The sequence below is a fragment of the Hakea prostrata genome, chromosome 9, assembly GCF_041222555.1.
Source record: "Hakea prostrata isolate BN-2017 chromosome 9, UWA_Hpros_2, whole genome shotgun sequence".
NCBI lineage: Eukaryota > Viridiplantae > Streptophyta > Magnoliopsida > Proteales > Proteaceae > Hakea > Hakea prostrata.
In genome coordinates, this window is record NC_142608.1 from 11,171,256 (window position 1) to 11,190,781 (window position 19,526).

Consider the following 19,526-nt stretch of genomic DNA (forward strand, 5'->3'; position numbering starts at 1 on the left):
AGAAAAGTAACTCTTACCATTTTTTCGGATGCAAGAAGACTGGGCCTTCACTTCTCTGTCTTTAGTGCTGCTCCTCCACAAAAAAAATTTTGGTGTCCTCCTGCTGCAGGTAGGGTTAAACTAAATATTTATAGGTCTTTTTTAGGCAATCCAGGAAGGTCTGACGATATAGGAGTATTTCGAAATGAAGTTATTGTAGTGGTTTTCAATTTCAGTATTTTTTTAGATGTTAAAACCAACTTTAAGGCTGAATTGGAAACTTTCATTCACGGATTACGTTAAGCAAGGCATTCACAAATTACAAAGCTTTTGGTAAAAAGTGATTCAAAAGTTGTGGTGATTTTAATACAGCAGAAGAAAATACATTGGTATATCTTTCATATGTGGAGAGAGTTACAAGAATATTTGTTGACTATAGATTGGAAGATTTCATATTGCTATCGTGAAACTAATACTGTGGCAGATTTTTTGGCAAATTGGGGGATGAACTTCGTTATTAACATTCATTGGTCAGCTTCAATCCTTAATGAACTTGATGTCTAGACGTCCTAGATTTCGTTTTATAAATTAGTTTTTTTCTAATCTGAGTAGGAACCAGTGAAGAAAGGTGTATTGGGGGTAACAGTTGTTGCGAGTAAGGGAGAATGGTTCCTTATAAGGTATTAATTAATATATTTTTAATATTTCTTCTTCGCTTGATATAATGATCATTTTAGCGGGAAAAAAAAGTTATAATTGTCATATTAATGTGTATTCGAACGTATAATTGAAAAAACAACATTTTTTCGTACATTTAACATACACTTAATGTCGTACCCGATTTTTAAACGTAATCGTATTGATTTTCTTATTAATTGTCGTTTTAATTGGTGTATTAATTGGCATATTAATTAGTTTTTTGTAGCTTTTTTAGAAGAAAAAAATTGAAAATAGGAACCCAAAATTCTATTCATTTCCATTGTTTTCTTTTTCTCTTTTCTATTTTTCCTTCACTTACAAGCGACAACTCTCAAAACCCACAACTTTTTCATCGTCAATAAATAACTTATTTCCTTTTTCATAAACTATTTATGTTAATGTTTTGGATTTTCATTCTATACCATAAACACCTTATGAATGTCAAGATAAATTAGAATGGAGGTCAAATTTAACCCCTAAATAGCATAGAACAACCACACAATGTCTTGTAAACACGTTTTGATTTACTGAATATTTAGTTGTCTTTTAAGAAAAATAGTTAGAATAAAAGAATATGCATAAGAAAAAATTTGAATAAAAGAATTAGTTACTCATGCATTCACTTTATTCTCATGATATTGATACTCCAATCTACATTCGTACTTTAAATTAACTGTCCATTATCTTTAGTATTCTTTTTACATATGATTCTACAATCATCATCTGACATAGATAATTAGATTTCTTTTTATTAGTAAAATAATATTTTGTGGTGATATGGAGAAAATATAACCGAACCTGGTTCAAACTTGGTTCAATCCTCGACTCCGGTCGGGATGAAAGGAATCGACTCGCTTCCGAGCGAACCGGGTCCGGGAGATAGCTTGCTGAGGAAGAAAACTAACTCAGTCACAAGCACGCCCTAATCTGATACGATTGGAATAGGTTAATCAACCTAAAGACGGCTAGCAGTATTCGGCGGCTGTCACTCATCGTTATCATATAGAAAACCACCAGATAATGATCGTATTATCATAGGAGTCATCTACTAGTCCAAACTAGTAGAAGTCTATCACTCAACGGATCTATCTGCTAAGATCCAACGACTATTCAAAGAAGGTTCAAATACATCCAACAAAGGAGATTCGAAGGTACACTCTATATAAGACATCACCTACTCACAAGGAGGAGGGAGATACACACATATAATCTGAATCGTATTCTCATTATTTATTACTTAGCTCTATGCTCTAGCAGAGCCATTTGTAATTAAGTTCATCAACTGACTTAGCCTTCGGAGGTGGACTCCCGATCCCAGCGGTCAGGCCATATATGACGCTTGTTTTTGCAGGTCATTCTCAAGAGATCTAAGGGCTGAGCAGATTTTAGACGCATCATGTGGATTTAAAATGTTGTCATTATGCAACAAATAATTGTTTTTCTTTCTTTAAACAATGCTTTTTAGTTATGACTTATGAGTTATGTGATAAATGTTATTTTTATATATATTTTCATTGTTTGTCTTCGATGTAAAGATCCAAAATAATGAAAAATGATCTCAAATTAAGTTTTATCTATTGTTTTTTAATTTATGTAGGCATAAGAAATTTGAATTAACAGCAAAAAATCAATTTGTATTGATTTTTGAAGAGACAAAACCCCATCCTCCCCTGAATTTTTTGCTCCTGTACTAGTCTATTAAAACACGTATTATACACATAAAATATGATTGTCGTACACGACTTATTGAGCCAATTTATTAAAAAACGTATCATTCGTTGTATGGCCTTACTATTTGCTTATGTATTCGTACTATTGCCATTCCCGAATTTACTAAATATGGTGTGGATAACATGTAATATAAGTTGGGCAACATAGAGATTGGAAAACACTCTTTTCTTTTCTTTTTTCAATTTACACGGGAAGAGTACTTGTAGAAACAAAGAAAACGTTCTACCAAAAAAAAAAAACAAAGAAAACGTAGTTAAGTACATGCAGATGATCTCTATGGGTCCTCTTGTCCTGATGAATGCTTTAGGAGCTGTTTGGTTGTCTGAATCCAAAGATTTCAAATCCCTGGATTCATGAATCAGAGATTTATACATGTTTGATTGTAAAACATTCTTAGATTCGTGAAATCCAGAGATTTCACTTTTTGTTAGCGTGAATAGTGTATTGTTTTTTTAACCCTCGGCCCCCCCCCCACACCAAAATATACAAACTTTTGGTTTTAGTGAAAAGGGGAAAAAATAAAAAAAAAGAAAAAAAATTTTACACCCCCCAGGGGGATAATTCTCGGATTCAAAACCCCAAAATTTGAAATATCTAGATTTATGTAACCAAACAGGCCCTAAGTCATTCTTGGATAGTTGGTGAAATCCATGGATTCCGCCATTAAGTATAAAATCGATTAAATTTTCGGATTCACGCGAAGTAATCCAACGGAACTCTACGAACTTCAATAGATTTGAGGCTAACCAAACAGATAATTTTTTTACAACAGCCCTTAGAACATAATAGTTCACTTCTAAATCCTATTTCTCTTGTACACCAATTGGAAGAATGATCATTAAAGCACCCGAATGCAACTGATATACACTCCATTATCCTTTTTTTTTTTTTTTTTCTTTTTCTCTTTTGGGTAATCACTCCATTATCCTTCTCTCACAAGTGTCAGTGTCTCTTCCTTCTTTTCCAGATTCCTCCAAGTAGGTCAGTATCCAAAAACCCCCCAACAAGCATCCCCTCCATTCCAAGTTTAACTTGATGTTGCCGCCAAATCCACTTCCATTGCCACCATCACCTTCTCCACCCAAAATGCATCTCCTCCTCAGTTCTCACTCTCCCCTCCCCTGCAGTCACCATTCTGGCATACCAAGCTCTCGGCATTCCCTACACAACGCCTGTTGGTCGTAGAAATAAGCTCTAACGGGACATCACACCAAACAACTGAGCCAACTCATCACCTGACCTCCCTTGCCAGAAGATAGGATCAAAATGTTCAAGACGAAAGCTTCCGCAAACTTTCGAGCAGCCCCTATAAATACCCCAGAACTGGCTGTGTCCCAAACCGCACCATTTCAGTTGAATACGACCAATTTTTCAGACTCAACGAAAAAACCATGGCTTTGTAGACATTAGATTCAAATGCATTGATGTATGTTGTTACAGATGATTGGTGTGTTAAACAAAGCACACCAATCAGGTGCGGCAAAAATGATGTACGTTTAAGGATACCACAATCATTCCTTGTCATGCAGTTGCTAGCTCTCTCTCCACATTACTGGCTCAGAGAACCTTCACCCAAAATAATGTTAAAACTCATCCCATATTACCCGTATACCTGCTACTAGGCAATAAAATATCTCAAATATGCCTTCCCAAGATTAACAGCACGATCACGACACTGCTAAAGTTTGTTACAATATTTCATCAAATGTAAAAAACAGATTTGAAAAACATAACATAGAATGATAGAATTATATTACTAACTATTACAACAAATCTTGTAATTCTGATCTTTCTAATCAACTACTAAGAGTTGACACTATACAGAGGAATTCTGAAACCATTTGGGGGGGAAAAAAGAAGAAGAAAAAAATAGAGTACCTAATCCTATTGGTCATCATAGGTCTCTATTAGAATAATTCTCTTCAGGATAATAAATGGCGACAACAGTTCTGCCTCCAAATTTCCTCCCATTAAGAGCAGCCTTGGCCTTGGCAGAACCAGCAGTGTCTGTATATTCCAAGAACACCTGAAAGGGCATCCCCAACACATAACCAAAGTATATTACCAATAAAAAACAAATTACCGAGCAGCAGACAAACATTGAACAAACAATACTGAGTGGCATTATAACAGGCCGTTAAGAACTAAGAGGTAAAATGGCCATTCAAAAACTTTGTTTTTTTGAATGAAGTAAACCTAAGCTTGCATCCCAGAACACAGTCCCTCACTCACAATCCGCGTCAAACTTTAGTGAACCCACAAATTATGGTCAACTGTAACATACAAGGGCAGATAATGCACAGTAGTGTACACTAGATTGCCCGAGGGAAATGACCAATCATCTTTTTATGTACACATTGTGCACACTAAAAGATGGAAATATTTGATAATAATACCTAGATGACTGTTAAGCCACAACTGACTTCATCAGGTATCCCTGAACACAAAACGGACGGATCTGATTTAGCTAGTTGCAATTAGGTGTCTTTTACAAACTGAAATACAATCCAACAGCAACACGACAACTTAATATTTTACTGCATGTAAAGGTTTTGTTGTTAGAGAAAGCAAGCTCAGACGGGTTCCATCAAATTGTAGCGGGGCAACAGAACCGAGCAAGAATCAGCATAGCAATATTCATCAACATCCAACACTAGTAGTTATCCATCATGTTTAGTTAACCTAATTCTCTTTTTCTCCAACAAACTTGAGTACAATGTTCGATTAGGAAATGGTAGAATTGACACCCATCAAGTTTGCAAAAAGGATCAGCCACAACAAGGCATAGCAGAAAATATCATCAGTACCTTTCCAATACCAGGGGTTGGTAGTCCACTTGGATTTGGTCGAGGGATCAGAACATTCACCAAGGACCCTGATTCATCCAGCCATTCAAAAAAAAATAAATATACAGTCAGTACTAGCAATACTAGCAATAGCAATCTCTCTTTTGTGGCTGGGGCCTAAGATAAAAACTCACAGTATTTGAAAAATGCTACTACTTCCCTAGCTTGAGAAATGGTCTTATTGGTTTAAACCATGATAATGCCAGTTCAGAGTTCAAACCTCCTCAATCTGGTCTCATTACATTTGAGAAGGATATTTTACAAGATCAAATGCAATGAACATCTAGGTAAAATAAATGGCAACGGAAGGCCATTAGCAACCCTTCTACGTCAAATACATAACATAAAGAGGCATGAAGTGAGATTTAATTTTTAGATGAGAAGAAAAGAGAAATAATCCAAGGAAAAGGTACATACCAAACTTCCCGCCTTCTTCCCTCATGTCCTCCAAAATTTCTTCATACTCTTCATCATCCCTAAGCTCATCAGCCACTACTACCTTTTTGGCATAGAAACAGAAAGCAATAACATGTAAAACTCAAGATACAAATACCACCTCATGGAGCCAATAAACCCAAATAACCCAAGTACACTGTCTTGGAAAATTCATAGCTGGGATGGGTTCATATGCAAAAAAAATCCATACTAGGATCACTACGAATACTAGTACATCAAGTAAAAATTGAAAAAAGAAAGTTCCTGTTAGTCTGTTACATTGCCATTTATTTGCCTGCCAAAAAATTCAAGCTGCAACCCCATGAGACGAATCTGGTGAATTGGGCAAACCATAGATACCACACCCAGGTGTAACAGAACTGAAACAAACACAGGTAAGGTATAAATATGATTGGAACCCTCTGGACCCCCATTTGCACCTCAACCCATGTCCCAAAAAGCAAATGAAAAAAAAGTTTAGATTGCTGTGTGTCTAACCAGTCCAGTACTCCAATTTACCTAAGTGGGGTGTTTTTTTTATGGATTTTGAGTTGAGTTGGGATTATCTTGAGGGAAGTGTATAACACTAACCCCCACCCTCTCCACCACACAATCAAGTTGGAACCCCACCTGTTGAAGCCAAGGGAAGTGTATTACACTAACCCCACCCTCTGCCACACAATCAGGTTGGACCCCCACCTCTCAAAGCTAACAAGCTGGCACCCACCTTGATTGTACAGTGGGAGAGGTTGGGGGGTTAGTGTTACATACCACCCTCAAGGGGAGCAACCAGACTCCCTTGGGTCAGCGTAGAGTACAATAAGTTGCAAACAACTTAGACGACTTCTGTAAATTAAATCAAAGAGAACAAGGAAGCTATGTAAACTGCGCAAAGCCTCTTCCCTGCAGGTCTCATCTCCTGTATCTTTATTCCCCCCACACCCTACTTCTCGTTTCCCCCTTCTTTTCCTTTAGTGTCTTCAAATGCAATACGCCCTTTCTTAATAGAAGTAAAAACAAGGGAGCTATGTAGACCAAACCAAGCCTCTTCCTGCAGATCTCAGCACTATATCTTTATTTCCTTATTTCGCTTTTAGCATCTTTGCACGCAATATGCCCCTCAGCCTAAGGCCTCAACTGAAGCCAACCCAAATTATGGGTTAGACATGTTTTGCCAGCTAAAGCATGAGTTCTGCGAGACTGGCTGACAGAAGCTACAGTAGTTCCAAAGACCCACAGAAAGTATAGATGTGGCTTGTACAGCAAAATATATTACCTCAGTCAAGCAAACTACTCTCGTTGGAGTCTCCATAGGACCCATAGGTGCCATTGCAGTTTCCGGTACATTTACGCCACCAACCTGCAAGGCTATTTTCTAGAATCCAAGACTATACATTAATTAAGAGTCCTGGAGAAAAGATATTACAGAACCCAAAAAGAACAAAATGGGAAGGTACTAGTTACTTTACATGCATAGCGAGCTGCTGCTGGGCTTGTGCTAATATAATTTCCTGATCTGGTTTTGCCTGCATGCTGCTGGAGTGAATTAAGAAGTCTCTTAGGCAATAGTATGAGTCTGAGGTTTCTATATCTCAACATAAACATGACAATATATTCCATTTCAGAGTTTTTCTTGTATCTCTAAGAAGCCAAATATCAGAATTTAGAGTCTGTCAACGAAAAGTAGCAAATACCCACCAATAACAACCTGCCAACATGTATCTCATCCTGTCTAACATGGTATACTTAAAACATTAATATATCTGCTGTGTCAGTACTACAAAGGGAGTTCAATCCTCTTGTCAACTCTTTGTTTATCAAATTCACTTTGTGGAAGCATGCACTGTCACCCACTTGAACAAGTAGCTTAACATGTTTCTAGGCCAAGTCAATATATTTCTGAAGGAAAAACTGAAAATGATGCTAGGTACTAAGCAATTAAGCATCAGTTTTTGCTTATGATAAACCCAGCTAACATGGAAAGCTACTCAGTCATGGGAAGTATTAACTCCAGGAACTTTTTCCCCCCTACAAATTCTCAACCTTTCCATGTCACAAATGCATCTCACCAAAATTAAAAGCAAAAAAATAAAAATAAAAATCTAAGTTATCTAACTTCACAAAAAAATGTCGTACACCAGTATTTCTAAACTTCCAATGAAACTTACAGTGTCCCCACAGAGAAATGGACAATTGGATATTGTGGCAGGATAATTTGATGATTCTGACACTTGGAAAAACAGGTTAAGGTTTGAATTAGCCCCAGGTCAAATTGCATAACCAAAATTAACCAAGTATCCCTTAGTTCATTGGAATAGGTTCTGCAATGTATTTTATTGATGTGTGGCCGAAACCCTAAGTGGGGCCCACAAGATGCACCGAAAAAGCCTCCATAGTCTGGCCAAACCCTCTAGGAAAGGTATTCTAGGCATTTTCGGCCCTACCTAGTTACTGGAATTAATTCCAGAAATTCAGATTTAATTCTAGAGTCCAATTTGATTAAGAAGTCTTACTTCGAGTTAGTGGTTGAGTTAATAGTTGAGTCCTAAGTTCTTTTTCAAGTGAATTTCCTTGATTAGTCTAAGTCAATTAAACTTTCAATTCAGCGTGTCTATCAGGGACCCTTAGATCTTTTAGTTTTCAGTTCAATGGTTGTGATTATTGTGGTGGGATCTTAACCTATAAAGGAATCCCACTTAGTGTCAAGTTCTTTTAGTAGGCTATAAATTAAGGCTTACTCTTTCTTCGTAAGTTAATTATGATTATTGAATGAAACATTGAAAAGTAATTGAGTTAAGGACCATGGTTCCTATTGAGGGGGCCATGGCGGATGTTAGTAAGTTTCTTCTTCAATATTCAGCACCCTCCTTCAAGCTTCATCAAGTTCTTGCATCTCTCTACAGCCTTCAACAATTTCCAGCAGCCATTGACAACCACAACAGCCTTAACAAGTACAACATCCACACACCCTGCCCACCTCCCTACCCCAATGCAAGCCCTATAAGACACCTCCCCCTCCATCGCAGCCTTCCCCCTCCCCTTCCCCTGCTGCAGTAAAGCAGCAACCTCCCCCAACTCCTTTAGACCTTCCAGCCCCTCTCCCTCATCCCTACAATCACCTCCTAACCCCCTCCCCTGTTCTGCACCACTTTAGTCCCCTCCCCTGTTCTGCACACCACTTTAGTCCCCTCCCCCCTGCTGCCGCAACACAGCAGCAGCCTCCCCAACCCCTCCGACACCCTTATCCCAGCCCTACCCCCACCTTTCCCAGGCCTTGTGGCAACCTCCATCCCATCCCCTCTCTCTCGGACTCTCTTTCCCTCACCTATCTGACTTGCAGCAGATCTGAGAAAATAGCAAAGAAGAAATAAGAAAAGGAAAAGACAACAAAAGAAAAGAAGAGAAAAGAAAAAGGAGGGAAAGAAAGGAAAAAGATCCAGTAAGATTGCCCAAAACCTTAAATTCTCCCATCTTTGGAATCATCCCCTCAAGCTACTCTAAACCTCACCCAATCATCCAAATTATCTCATTCTTCGCCCCCGTCAACAATCCTAGGGTGATTTTTGGATATCTCAAAATCCATCCCATAAAGATTTGGGAAAAATCATAATAATCCCAAACCCAACCCATGCAAAATTAGTTAATTCCTAGCTTGTCCTTAGAGCTCCACAACATCCCCAAAACCTTTCTATAGTATTTTACCATTATTTGTTGGAATATTCTGGGGAATCCTAATTCTGAGGAAATCCTCTTAGTAACCCTAGCCCTTCACATCATTTATCCACCTTTCCATATCCCTAGATTTTTAAAGTGCCATCTTGCCACTTCAATATCAGTTTAGGCCGGACCTTGGAATATAGGCGCAGGCATTTTGGGAGCTACTCTTTCGAGAAATTTGTGCTCATCCAATTTGCCGTGTGCCAGATAATGGACTATCTTGGTTCTTTTATTCTTATTTTGCTCCCAAAAAGTAAGGAAGTTTGTCTGAATTATCAAACCATGAGTTAAACAAGGTAAGCACCTACAGAATGGAAATTATTAATTAGTCTCACAAAATATGCTTTAAAAATCAAGTTGGGCTATTCACCATTTCCATGATTCCTCAAATAAGAAAACACCAACCTGGCAGTAGCACGGCGGACAGTTAGAGTCTTATCACCCATTTTTAGGCCATTAAGTGCAGCACAAGCAACATCTGTCGATTGCGGGTCCTGAATGAAAGCAAACTAGCTTATTAACATCACAAGAAATGGTCTTCCGACAATTGAAAGGACACAAGAAAGTTTAAAGGCAGAGTTCCAGTAACCAAATTAACAGATATCAGCTCCTGAATGAATACAACCTCGCTTATTAACATCACAAGAAATGGTCTTGCAATAATGGAAAGGACACAAGAAAGTATAAAGGCAGAGTTCTAGTAACCAAATTAATTATTCAGAGAATTCGTTGAATTGGTTTATTACTAATCAAAGATAGTTAAGGCAACTGACAGAATCATATCTACAATGTGGACAAAATCAGTTTAGAATTAAGGCCCTTTCAAGTCAACTAAGATACTGCCCACAGGATCCAGAACTGTTTTTGAATTGACAAAAGCTGCACCACTTCATTCCACAAACCTGGTATACACAGAAACCGTAACCTTTCGAGTTCCCAGTGTCTCTATCTTTGACAAGGTCAAATCCCCGCAACGGCCTGCAAACAAGTTGATATCATAAAGCAAGGAGTAAAAACTACAATAATTATTTTACCAAAAAAAGGAAGAAAAAAAACTACAAAAACTAAACAATCATATGAGAACCAAATTCATTGGTGCATCTGAGATGCTTGACGAGGCATTGTACAAATGACTAACAACAAGGGGAAGCCATGGATGGCAACAGGCAAGAGCCCGGAAGAAATGGGTTAGAATATCAGTAAAAAGTGCAAGGAGCTGGCTCACACCCAAATGACTCTAGCAGTTCTCTTATTTGTGCTTCTGTAAAATAATACGGTAATCCACCAACAAATATACGATCTGGTCCCTCTGCCCCACCAATTGCTCTGTCAACCACAGCCAAGTCAAAATTAAATAAGGTTGTACAGAAGGTGAACAAACACACATTAAGCTAGCTATACAAAAGGCGAAAGAAACAGAAAAAATAACTATTCAAACTGATGGAATACTCCTGCATAAGTCAAACTTAATAAGTTAATAAATCAACTTGATTAAAAATTTACAGCTCGATGATTTACAGGGCTAAATTGTTCTGTGAAAACCCAGGATAAGCCCATTAGGAGTTCAACATCTCAAATAATACATTTTCTTACTAGTTTTGGTTATCTAATACACTTCATCAAATACTTAGCAAGCCTTAAGGTGACTTACAGTTGTTCCATAGACTCAACTTTCAAAATCCAGCCCTTTTTTTCAATCACTAAGCACAATAATTACTTATCCTCCCCCCCCCCCCCCCCCCCCAAAAAAAAAAAAAAAAAGAACCACATCCAAAAGAAAAAGGAGGGGAGGTCTACAGTCTAATTTAACAAATAAATTGCAACATACCCTGGTGTAAGACCAACAGCACCCAAGTTGAGATTAGGGCTTGGATGGCTAGGTCCAAGAGCAGCAGCCAATGAAGGGTTGTAGTCAGTAGGCCTTCGAACCCGCACAGACACCCCCTAGCAAGACAGGCACCAGGAAAAATGTAAAACCACCAATTTATGTATAAAAAAATACAAAAGAAATAAATAAATAAACAGAAAAAGAAGTAGAATAAAACGCCAATTCTACAGTAAAGCTCTCTCTTAGGTGATTACCATCCAAAGACTAGCACTTTGACATTAGACTAAGAAAGAACTGAACAACAACCAGATAATGCAGACGTATTCAAAAAAGGGCAGACGTGCTTCTATCTCTACATCAGTTCTCAACAAATGTAAAAGGGCTCATCCTTTCAACTTTCACTTTTGGCCTGATATCCTCTCCTATAAAACTAAAATTCTCTATAACTCAAACAAAGAAAAGGAGGGAGGGGGGGTGGGAAGAGGAGGTTGAACTCTAGAATTGGCATACCTCAAATATGATCCCATCTAATGCCATTGCATTACTTGCCTCTTCAACAGTTCTCATCTCCACAAAAGCAAACTTCTTTTCATGATTAATGTACACATTGACCACAGCATCACCTATACATATGAGATGATGAACTTTGTCTAAGCAATACAACTCTAACATTAGTAAAAGAGGAAACAACCTAAAATGAAAAACACAAACGTGTAGATTTACAAATTCATACATTAACTGTGACCATATATACAAAATTGAACAAGTGGATTAAACAAACCTGGACCTGCAGTATTTCCACCAATAGCAGCCATAACCTGGCTAAAAAATGTTGCAATTGTCTGTTTCGGAAGAACAAAGAGGAAGTCATTTAGAAAGGTTCAAACAAGTAGAAGCTCAATGTTTAACAGTTCGTCAGATTAAAGGCCAACATTAACAATGCAAGCCAAACTCACCTTTCACGTTCCTAGTTCTTGAAGGTAACCCGTAACTAGTTGTATTTTTTACTAAAGGAGTGGAAAATCAGGGAAGGAAGGGCATTGCAAAAGGAGAGGGAAGGGGAGTTTGCAAATGGAGATGGAAGAGCAAATGACTGAATGGGTGGTGTGGGTCAACATCCCAGGAAGGGGATAAGTTTGAACAGAGTTAGTGATGAAGGCATATTGAAGGAGCGAAGTGGGTGTGTCGAGGACAAAAGGAGTTGTAGAAAGGTGTTGCAGTAAGTGAGAGTGTGTGTGGTAAAAAGGTGTTGCAGGGGGCAAAGAGGAGAAGGAAGTGGGTTGTATGGGGCATCAATTTGCCTAGGTAAGGGCAGAGGTGGGGGTTGAGTACTTGAGTTTGCTGGTACCCCAACTCAAAGTGAAAGGGGATAATAAAGGAAGATGATGAAGAACAGAAGAAAGAAAAGGAGTGAACTCACCAAAGAGAGGAATCTCAGATCTGTGCTAGAAAGAGATAAGAGGAACTAAAGTTGGACCAAGTTACATTCCATTTTGATCCACTACCAAATGCGTTGGTGACCAATATAAGTAAGAATGACCCAACATGAAAATAACTTCCAAGAAATACATCACAATATTATTTCCCAATTAAAGTCTAGCTAATCTACCAGATCCAGTACTAAAACCCAACTTGGACCCAGTTCTCTGTCAACGACTCCAAATAGTACACTCAGACTCGCATTGGACCCACAAGAATCATAGCATCACTACTAATTCATTTGGGATTAGGATTCATCATGTTGATAAGCTTTCATGTAAATCCACGAATTAAATCTTGGTTGAAAACTGACAAAGATCTCAGATTTGTCTTGGCTTCAGCCTGGTAGAAACGAAACCCAAGGTAGAAACCTCAAAATCAAATCCAAAAAATCTCAGTTCTGAACCTGACAAAAACCAAGATATTCATACTTGCACCTAGGGGTGTCAATTTATAGCCCGAACCGTTAAAACAGAACCACACCGGCCCGTTATAGCCCAAACCGAACCTTAATGGGCCGTAATTGGGTTGAGAGTTGTGGAGCCCACACCAACCCAAAACCGAACCGCAACCCGTTATAACCCGTTTTGTAATTTTACATTAAATAGTATTTGAATCATTATATTGCCATTAGGTAGTTGGTATAGACAATTAAAAAAAATTAAGCATGAATTCAAAGATCAAATAGTCATTTTACTACTTAATATCTAGGTTCTTGATTTCTATAGAATGGGTGGGTTTTTTTAATGGAAATTGACCAATAGCAACTTTGCTTTCCATATAATTTTCGCTTTTGTTGTAGGATGTTCAATTGTTTCTTGTTCTTTTTCTTACACACCATAAACCGTTAGTCAACCCGAATCTAAACCGTTAGTTAGCCTGAACCCAAACCGCACCAAACCGAAACCAGCCCGAAACCGTTATTTTGCTAATGGGTCGTTTTCGGCTAGGTGTTTTTCAGCCCCAAACCGCACCGTTGACACCCCTACTTGCACCTATCACAAAGCCACAAGGTAAGGGGAGAAAATAAAAGCTATATCCACAAATAATATTAGGATATTATCAATCAATGGAAATTTTTTAAATCCAACTGAACTCGGACACAAAGAGAAGCAATAAACTGAGGCTAATTATGACACATCCGCAAAACTAAATAGAAGTTTCATTGGTAATTAGGAGGTGAGAGACAAGAAAGGGAACACAAGGAGTACGACTTCTACCTGCTCATTTGCCATGGGAGGAAGGCCACCAACATATACTCGACGTGCATGCCTTGTGGCCTGAGTATGAAGTGGAAAAGCCATCAATAAGGAGTTCTGAAGAAATATGGAGGTATATTCTTTAATTAAAAGGGAAAGAGAAAGAAAAATTACCTGCTGCGTCATGGCTTGAATAGGCACAGGAATAGCCCCAAACTAATTCAAATATCAAATTTTGTATAAGCTTATAGCATCAACTCAAAACTCCTTAGGATAACAAAGCGAGGTCACACATTTGTGATTCCTCACACTTAGCTTGCATACCTGAGTTCCCATAGAGTACATGTTTGGGAATGTTCCAGGTGTTGTCTGAGAAACCCCTGGCAATTGCCCTGCATAATAATTATGAACATAAAATAAGTAAGTCAATATTAAAAGAATTGAGATGTGTTGCTGCTACAAGATAAGCAACAACACAACGAGAACTGAAGTTATCAACTTCTTTTCATTTTATTAGAATTCCTTCTTGATTTATTCTGTAATGAATGCAATTCAAGGAAAAGAATAAATAAATTCCATCACTGCAGATGTTGGGAGAAATTTCGTAAGACTACCAAATGACAAAAGTTGCCGGTTGAAGGCGAACAAGATCCAGCAGATCGGTGCATCGGTTCCCCGTTGAACATAAAATCTACTGTGATCACGGCCATGGGTAGCACAGTGGGACATGTAGCCCAACATTGCCTTCTTACCCCAAATGATAAACACAACACAAACAAAGAACCACACACAACAGCAACACCACAACAACGGTTCTCAGTTTCAGCTTGAAATAATTAATTAAGTACAAAAATGCTCCATAAAAGAAAAAAAATTAATCATAAATGGCTACATTAGTGATTGCAAAGATGAACATATAAAAGGGAATTACCACCATCCTACAATGTAGGGAACATGGATCAGCTAGTTAAGAAAATGCAAAGATAGGTAGGAAAAGCATAGTGCTACAAACTGACCTGTAGCAGCACTAACAGGTAGAACAGCAGTACCAGGTGGTGCCATGTCAAAACCACTTGTTCTTTTGCTGTATAGAGAAAAATACAGTTACACCACTTTGTAATTCCTCAAAACCTTTAAAAATAAATAAATAAATAAATAAAACTACCAAACAAAATTGACCCTAACAAATTTCTGAGTAACTCCAAAAGAAAAGGTGAAAATTTCCACTAAGACAAAATCCCGTATGGGGCTGTTATAATAAAGCGATCTAATAATACAAGCCCACGTGTCTGAAGAAAATTTTTATAAAAAAATGAATGTCTACAAAGTCAATGTCATGAAACTTGACGCCCACAACTGCTGACCCACAAAAAAGATTATTAAATTTAACCAGTGCAAAATGAAATAAATGGAACTAAAGAGAACTCCTTAATTAGAACCTTCTTGAACGAGATCGAGAGCGTGATCGAGATCGGTTCCTAGATCTATCTCTTGAATGAGATCTTGATCTATGTCTATGTCTCCTATCTCTATCTCGATCATAATCCTGGTGCCTGCAAAGAAAAGACACCCAAATAAATATTATTTGAATTGAGAAAATAGTCAATAAGTTAGGCTCCTTCCTCCTTACTCCATGGGAAAATTAGAAAGACCATGTAGTTTTGCTCATTGCAAAGTTTCTAAATGAAAAGTTTGTCATTTGTATGTTAGATGGCAAATCCAAGTATCTAGAAATAAATCATCTAATTTCACACCCATTTGTGAATTCAAAACATTGATGTGCCTAGTCTAGGTGGTCAACGGTTAATTCACAACACCAATTTTTCATCCATGTTAACTTGATTCTAACAAAACATGAATTGAATTTGTTCAATTTTTCAAAACTATTCTTAATAGAGAAAGATACCATTTCCCTAACTAAAAAGTCTTTTCTTTTATTCGAAACCTCAAAAAGAAATTAGAAACTGAGACAGAATAAATCTAGTATACTTGAAATCACAAATAAACCAAAACTTAAAACCAAATTATTAACTACAAGAACCATATAAACTCAATAAATTACAAAACATTCAACATGTAAAAAGTAATAAAATTAAAAGCAGCGCTACCACATAATTTTTCAGAAAACATTATGTGCCTGTCATAATCATGGCTTCGATGACAAGCATAATCATAATATTTTTTCCCTCTTTCCAAACCATTCTTAAAACAGAAAGACACCATTTCCCTAACTAAAAAGTCTTTTCTTTTATTCAAAACCTCAAAAAGAAATTAGAAACTGAGACAGAATAAATCTAGTATACTTGAAATCACAAATAAACCAAAACTTAAAACCAAATTATTAACTACATGAACCATATAAACTCAATAAATAATAGAACATTCAACATATAAAAAATAATAAAATTAAAAGCAGTGCAACCCACACAATTTTTCAGAAAACATGTACCTGTCATATTCATGGCTTCGATGACGGGCAGAATCATCATATTTATTTCTCCCTCTTTCTTCTCTCACACTTCTATCCTTGTAGTCCCTATGATGCCGGTCACGATCCTTTTCCCTATCCCGATTGCTTTCCCTAGTTCTTGATCTTTCATGATCAGATCCACGGGAAGCATACTGATACAATTTGTACAATAAGATAATTAATTTAGCTTGTAAATTCAACCATTGATGCCTATTGCAAAATTTGGGATTGGAGAGATGTGAGACACTTGTATTTCCACAGGTAGGAGCTAAGTTATCAATCAGCACGCAGCATGGAAATTAGGTACATAAAGAAAAAAATTTGATATTACAACATTCTACAGCAATGAAAAAGAGTTTAGATATTTCAAATTCAACAAAGATACAATGACAAGTATTGCAGAAACAACCTGGTGCCATAAAACAAAAAAATCACAAGATCGAATCATTGGCAAATTTTGATCAGAAGATTGTGGAAGTCAAAACTCACAATCAAGTGATAAATTCGTACACCTGAAAAAAGGTTTACTATACACCCAAAGGGACCACATTCAACTTTAGGCACAGCTAACAAAGCATTCCACTGAATTATGTTAAAGAGACAAGGTTTTCCCTCTGGGAGGGAGGATGGGAAAAAAAGCTACTCTCTACCACAATATGCCTTTTCCCCTTTCACCATTACAGGCGCCTGGATTCAGAAAGGGGAACTAACAGTTTCAGTTCCTTTAACAGTTCCCCTTGTATAAGATAATATAACAAGATTCTGTTCCAAAACGGCAGAAAATGTTCGTGTTCATGCATGTATTTAAATTTAAGGTTGTATGAGTATATAATCCAGATCCCCATCTGAAGAAAATGAGGAACCGATCATTGAAAATATCAGCGTCAACTATAAAGCACCCCTGAGAAAATAGAATAGCAGCACCCTCAAAAAGAACACCTGTTTCAATCTCCGTTCTGAGAAAAAAAATTTCCCAATTTTATTTATTATTTATAAAATCAAGATCCCATCTTCTTGATCCAAGGTTATACCAAATTCAACTAGTAATTCCTTTTCATTCCAAAACAAAATAGGACAAATATCAAAGTCAAAATCAAACCTAGCCCCAAAGAGAGAAAATGAAATAGACGTAATATCTGCGATAAGCAATAACACAAACATAACTAGAGAAACAGAACATAATGTGTGAGAATACACGAAATTAACCTTGGGTTGCGAGTCTCTATCTTCGAACACGTCGTAAGGAGAAGATCCTCCATTATCATTTCCTTTGTTCTGCCCATAAGATGCAGAAGAGTTGTACCCTTCGCCATTGTCATCATACCGACTACCGTAACCAGACATATCAGCTACTATCCGAAACCCTAACCCTAGACTTGCTTGTGCATGAGGGCTGAACTGATGAAGTTAGAGACGGAGAAAACACTAACCTACGAACCCTAATGGACTGTTTTTCCTCCCCAGGTAAACGATTGAGGTCTTCAGCAGCGACGAATCGTTAATGGAGTTCCCTGTCCGAATTACAAATCTTTAATCTCCTCCCAACGCGAACGCCGAGATTCTCATTCGGTTCGAACCGAGCTTCTGAAGTTCTGAGCGTCACGCGCCAAGTGATGCCTAGTGCTGCACTCGTTGCCCTTGCAGTATAACCACGTGGCAGAAATAGTTTCGGTAAAGACTTCAATCCTCCGCTGCCTAGAGGCCCTGCTGCTGACCGTTGAGATTGTGCTACATCAATGCAAAATACATCCAACGGTCTTGGGTGATAAGGTCTTTTTTATGCAAGGGCATGTTTCAATTAAGGGTGTCAATGCGTACAGTTTCGGTAATTCGGTTAAAGACCAACTTTGAATACCGAAAACCAGAACCGTACAGTATCGAATTTACACGGTACGGTACAGTTTCGGTATTTAGAAAAACAGTTCAATACGGTTTCAATATTAAAAATGGTTTAAACACGGTATCTAGTGTAGTATAGTTTTGGTACGAATGAACTTATGCCACTTTTGTTATTAATTCATTAAGATCTTAATGAAATTATGATCGACCAATTAATAGAATTTGATATTAACAAAGATAAAGCAAGTAAATCTAATTAATAGAGACAAAACAAGTAAATCTAAGAAGATGAGTGAATGATGAAACAAAAAACTGAAATAGGGAATTAGGGATAGGGTAAAGATAAAGTGTTTTAATTGTAAAATTATAATTTATATTCCTTAATTTGGTACAATACCAATTCGGTACGATTTCGGTACATATCAATGATATGAGTACCTAAAACCGGAACCGTACCGAATAAATTCGGCTTCAGTACATACCGTACCGAATTTTGAACGGTGTGATTTTAGACGGCACGGTTCGGTATGATTAAACGGTTTTGGTACTCAATTAACATCCTTATGTTTTATTCATAGGAATTAGGGGATAGGGATATTACACATGCCATCTACAAAGGTCGAGCACACAACCTTTTCACCAAGAGGTGTCTGTCTTATTAACTGAACAACCTTGTGTTTCCATGTTGGCATGAGGACATAAAGCAATATTGGGCAACAAAGAAATCTTGACCAATGAAAAACTATAGAGCTTCAGTCAATGCATGGTTGGTAGAGTGGTAAGATCCATACTTTTCAGTGGAGAGGTCATAGGTTCGACCCTTGCGGACGACAAGCACCCCCCTGAGGATGTAATCAAGGTGAGCGCAAGCTGGCCCAAATGAACCTCAGATACCAAAAAAAGAAAAAAACTATAGAACTTTTTACATTGCACCCACTTAAGCTGGGCCTATATTCTTGAATGCCCACTTAAGTGGAAAAATTTTAAAACTGTCCACTTTTTAATTTTTGAAAGTTTCAAGTTACTCACAATTAACTTTTCAAGCTTTAACCGTTAGTTTTTCAAATTTAAGTGGTCAACTAACCAAACTACTCATTTATTTATCAAATTACTAAAATGCCCTCTCAGTCACTTAAATGACAACCCTATTCTCTCTTCACCCATCTTCTTCCCATACCTTGCCGAAAATTGCACCACCACTGGCAACCACCGCCCCTTCATAACTCCACTCTTACTTCAATCAGTCCATTCAAATCCTTCTATTCACTAGAACGAACTTAGATCCCCCAAATCCATAAAAAAAA

At 37.5% G+C, this 19,526-nt stretch overlaps 1 protein-coding gene across 4 annotated transcripts; it reads right to left on the reverse strand.

Annotated features, from left to right (window-relative positions):
- Positions 1-3,418: 3,418 nt before the first annotated feature.
- On the reverse strand, positions 3,419-18,009 carry LOC149004633 (splicing factor U2af large subunit B-like). Of its 4 annotated transcripts, none has more exons than XM_089167814.1 (18): positions 17,590-18,009; positions 16,363-16,535; positions 15,353-15,466; positions 14,930-14,997; positions 14,238-14,305; positions 14,088-14,129; positions 13,935-13,994; positions 12,017-12,077; positions 11,746-11,858; positions 11,236-11,351; positions 10,635-10,733; positions 10,310-10,385; positions 9,813-9,901; positions 7,160-7,223; positions 6,967-7,065; positions 5,673-5,754; positions 5,217-5,284; positions 3,451-4,435 (listed from the first exon to the last, which is right to left on the reverse strand). In XM_089167814.1, exons 1-18 carry the CDS (start codon positions 17,725-17,727, stop codon positions 4,304-4,306), a joined length of 1,662 nt encoding a protein of 553 aa, XP_089023940.1. In that variant the 5' UTR covers positions 17,728-18,009; the 3' UTR covers positions 3,451-4,303. The 4 variants fall into 4 exon arrangements, with proteins under 4 accessions (XP_089023942.1, XP_089023940.1, XP_089023939.1 ...); XM_089167813.1 differs by having other exon boundaries at positions 7,160-7,226; XM_089167816.1 differs by lacking the exons at positions 16,363-16,535; positions 17,590-18,009 and adding an exon at positions 14,528-14,657 and having other exon boundaries at positions 3,419-4,435; positions 7,160-7,226; positions 15,353-15,464.
- Positions 18,010-19,526: the final 1,517 nt, after the last annotated feature.

Excerpts from the sequence above, each read along its gene's own strand:
- LOC149004633 (XM_089167813.1), bottom strand. The coding sequence starts at position 17,727 with ATGTCTGGTTACGGTAGTCGGTATGATGACAATGGCGAAGGGTACAAC. Across the intron at positions 12,078-13,934 it reads CTCCCATGGCAAATGAGCAG|ACAATTGCAACATTTTTTAG; the intron begins GTAGAAGTCGTA and ends CTTCCGAAACAG. Across the intron at positions 11,859-12,016 it reads TGGAAATACTGCAGGTCCAG|GTGATGCTGTGGTCAATGTG; the intron begins GTTTGTTTAATC and ends TCATATGTATAG.